Raw genomic sequence first — 4,354 nt, forward strand, 5'->3', positions numbered from 1 at the left:
CCCTCTCTCTCTCTCTCTCTACTTCTTCTTCTTTCAGTTTCCGTCCACCAAATCTACTTGCAAGGCTTGGGTGACAGCTGGAAGAAGGCTGCATTTTCAGTTGAGTAGGCTGGAGCAGCATAAAATGAAATGTCTTGCTCAAACTCACTACTTACAGCCCTGTCCATGAATCTACAACCTTATGATCTTGAGCCCAACACCCTGGCTATGCACCTTCTCATACATCTCTATACATATTTTAATTATCAGATATTTTTCTATGCTGACAGGTATTGGATATGTCTACCCTACAAGCTTATCATTAACTATTTTGTTTTCTCATGTGGAACCCAGCTTAGCTGCTGCTAGTATTTTGCTAACAACAATATTTCAGATAAATTTCTTTTTAATGAGATTTCTTTTGCATCCTAATTTTAGTGTTTAAAAATATATCTACTCTCTCCTAGATTCAGTAAAATCTCTAGCAGTAATATGCTAAGACAATGGTGGGACAGCCCACTCGATAATATCCTTTCAATAAGTGGCTTTTTAGCTAAGCAAGAAATTGCTTTCAGTTACATTCTACTTATGCATTTATTCTTATGCACAAATGTATAAACTGGCTATAATATATAGCTAGAGTTAAAGCAGGAAATACTTTTCTGAACAACCCAGCATATATTTCCAACTACAAAAGGGAATAATGCCAAATAAGTAATACCAGTTTTTATTTCTAATTGATGGCTTAGCTTTAACAAGATTCCCATGTTTGAAAATTTTGTTGTTGCTGTGCATCAAATTACGTACAAGTTTGGACCTAACCAGTGAGCAGCATCAAAGGCACACGCATGCACGCACGCACGCACGCACGCACGCACACACACACACACACACACACACACACACACACACACTTACTTTATATTGTAACTAAGTATTTATGTTTTCATTTTTTCCTTCTTATTTTTTAGAATGATGAGAGGTGTATTTAAAGCAAAGGCTTATGCAGAACAAATTATCAATGATGTTATGAGATCTTGGTGGATTATCCTGGTGTATGTATATGATTATTTTAATGATAACATAATGTAATTTGTTTTGTTTATTTGTATTTTTTAATGTTCATATATGCATTTTTTGCCACTAAATTCAACAATCACATTCATTTTGACATAACATCGGTAGTTATTTACTTATTCCTAATTTCATATTTGCTCGTTATATTTGTAACTTTTCTCTACAGCACTTTGTTGGTTCAATCTATTCTAGTATTGTAAGGATAATTACACAACATTTCGTACTTTTTCATATATTGAAAGGTATTTAGGAAGTATAATATTAGTTAGAACAAAAAGAAACAATAAAAATCTGCACTGTAAATGCCTTGATGACTCTTTTCTTAAGATGAGAAGTGCTTTGACGATCAAGATTTTCTGAATTTTGTGGGGTCTGGGGGGCAACAAACAGAAGGGACGCCCTGGGCAGCACACACTCAAGCTATGCTAGTGTGTATGTATATATATATATATGTATATATATATATATATTTATATATACATATACATACTTCTATTTCATGACTGTGTAAGCAGCAATAAGAAAAGCATTGACTCAGATGTAAAGCCATGGACTCCAGTAATTCATATAAACATAATAAAATTGTTAAGAACCATGAATGATAACTGATTCTTTTGGCTCCCCCTCCATCATTTTTATCAGATTGAGATTTACAGTTACTAAAACTGAAGAGTTTTATCAACCACAGTAGAAGAGGAGTCTGAAATTCAAATAAAAGAAAAAAATTTTGATAACATTTATTTGGTTTTAAACTAGTATTCTTTAAAATTGTATTACAATTTGAGTTTAAATTTGTTTCATAATTACCATTGGATATTTTCCATGTTGCCAAAGATTAGATACATCTGCCCTCCAAGCTTATCAGCAACAATTTCATACTTTCATTTTCTCATCTGTTGGACCCAGAATAGTTACTGCTAGTAGCATTTATACTGGCATGCAAGTCAATGTGGTGTATAGTAGCAGAAGCATTCAAAAATCATCACTATCTTTGCAAATCGTGCTGCATTTCACATGGAATTTTTTGTCCTCAAAGTCATCTTGGTTTGTAAGTCAACCTATCTTTTTGTGGCTGTAAATTTTGATTTAAAAAATTCTATTTGTATACCAGAAGATACAGTATTCAGCTAACAGCAATATTTCAGATGAATATTTTTTAATGTGATTTCTTCTGCACTCTGATTTTAATGTATGAAAATAGGCCTGTATTCAATTAAATCACTAGCAGTAATATGCTAAGACAATAGCATAACAACACTGTTGATAATACCTCTCAATAAGTGGCCTTTTAGGTAGGCAAAAACTTATTTTCATTTACTTTTTACCATTTCCAAAATGTAATTAATTCTTTATATTTCAGTGCTTTAATTATTACTATGTTTGTGTCACTGCTGTGGATTTTCTTAATGAGATGGATAGCTGGTATCATGGTATGGTTAGGAGTGATTGGTTTCTTGGTTTTATTTGCAGCTGGTAAGTGATCTTTTATTTCTTCCCTATTTGTTTTGTATTTAGCAGTAGTTTTATATAAGGGATGGATGGAGTTACTAAAGGGATAGATGGAGTTACTAAAAACAACTCCAAGAGACAAAACAGGTGAAAGACATTGTGCACAATAGTGGAAATCAGTTGCCCAGGAGATGTCAACATTATTAAAAATCAATGAAAAAGAAAATATCTATATCAACTTTTTGTGAAATCTGTAGATACTCCACCTGGACTATAGCTTTATGTTTATATCTATAATTATTGTAGTATTTGGCTGTATATCTAACTTCAGTTTCAATAATAGTCTTGAATTCATTGTCTGGAAATAAGATGATATGTTCGTGGTTGGAATACTTTTGATCATGTGTTTGTTCAGTCGGGGTTAACTTAAAAGTAAACATACATAGTGCAATCCAATGACAGAACACTTGATGTAGTTACTTAATTTGCTAGAAATAACAGCCAAATTTTTAAACTAGGAAGGACACATTGGATAATATAATCCTAGATGTATGAAAAGATGAAATGGTCAAGGTTGAAATACCTTTGATTACAAGCCAGCTTGACCAGGGTTGATCTACAGCTAAAAGACAATTTAATATGCAACAATATTAAGTTCCATATAGCAGTGAAAGTGAAGGCTCTATTAATTACAAAAACTTCTTTAGCAGCTCATTCTTTTAAAATTCAAGAGTTAATATTAACACATTCTATCATTTCTCTCTGTTTGCACAGTACTTCTTCCAATTTTATTTGTAACAAACTGCCTTCTAATTGTAACACTTTGGGAATTTTTTTTCCAACAGGTTGTGGTGTAGCTGCTTGGAAGTACACTGTTTATAAGGACTCTGATGAGATCATCAACATTGGATTCAACCCACTTCTGTTTACAGTTTCAAAAGCAAAATTCTATTTGTGGACAAGTAAATATGTTTCCTTTTGATAATAATTAAATGATTTTTTAAAAACTTAACCCTTTAGCATTTAAACCAGCCATATCCAGCCCAAATATTCTACCAGTTTATTGTTCAAACCAGCCAGATCTAACCTTACACTTATACTACAATATTATTCTAAAAATAAGCAATTACATCATCAAGATCTCAAAGCTATGAGATAATGCATGATTAATTCAAAACAGTGTGAATAAATAAGCATCACATTTGACAGAATGATCTAAATTCCACCTTCTCTGTTCCTGTTGTGGGTGAGAATGTTGAAATTGTTGACCACTTCACTTATCTCGGCAGTAAGATTCATAGTAGTATTAGCTGTGAGTCTGAAGTCTTAAAAAGACTTGGATGAGCCAGTACAGTTATGGACAAGGGTGTCTGGTGCTGCCAATATCTATGCAAGAGGACAAAGATTTGGGTCTTTAGGCTTCTGATCCTCCCTACTCTGCTCTATAAAGGTGAAACATGGACACTGTCTGAGGGTCCCTTAGGAGCTGCCTGAACTCCTGAACTCACAAGATTATGGGTTGCCATTGGTCAGATTTCATCCTGTTATTTTTATGATTTGAGAGATTGTTTGACCATGTTGCTTGATTTTCCAAGTTGGACCCTACTTACCATGTTCTCTTCTTAGAGGATCCAGCTGGGTTGTCAGGTCATGTTGGTCAACCACATGCCACATGGTCATGACAGATGTGGAGGTATCTTGTTGAGATGTGGTCTGACTGGAACTCTGCTGAATGGGTCACTACTGACAAATGGTGAATGCAGCAATGCACTGCAATGGAGTAAGTCCCTACACCTGACCAGACCTTTCGTATGACTTGCTAGAAATACCAGCCAAATCCCCCCCCCCC

The 4,354-nt window shown here is 34.1% G+C and overlaps 1 protein-coding gene across 6 annotated transcripts in view; it reads left to right on the forward strand.

The window, feature by feature from the left end:
* Nucleotides 1-4,354, forward strand: part of LOC106869316 (choline transporter-like protein 2) — a 159,727-nt gene that overhangs the window by 126,023 nt on the left and 29,350 nt on the right. For all 6 annotated transcript variants that reach the window (XM_014915012.2, XM_014915013.2, XM_014915009.2 and 3 more), the window contains exons 9-11: nucleotides 951-1,034; nucleotides 2,417-2,529; nucleotides 3,351-3,467. In XM_014915012.2, the coding sequence (XP_014770498.1) occupies nucleotides 951-1,034; nucleotides 2,417-2,529; nucleotides 3,351-3,467 (314 nt within the window). The remainder of the gene's footprint in view (nucleotides 1-950; nucleotides 1,035-2,416; nucleotides 2,530-3,350; nucleotides 3,468-4,354) is intronic.

The sequence above is a fragment of the Octopus bimaculoides genome, chromosome 1, assembly GCF_001194135.2.
Source record: "Octopus bimaculoides isolate UCB-OBI-ISO-001 chromosome 1, ASM119413v2, whole genome shotgun sequence".
NCBI lineage: Eukaryota > Metazoa > Mollusca > Cephalopoda > Octopoda > Octopodidae > Octopus > Octopus bimaculoides.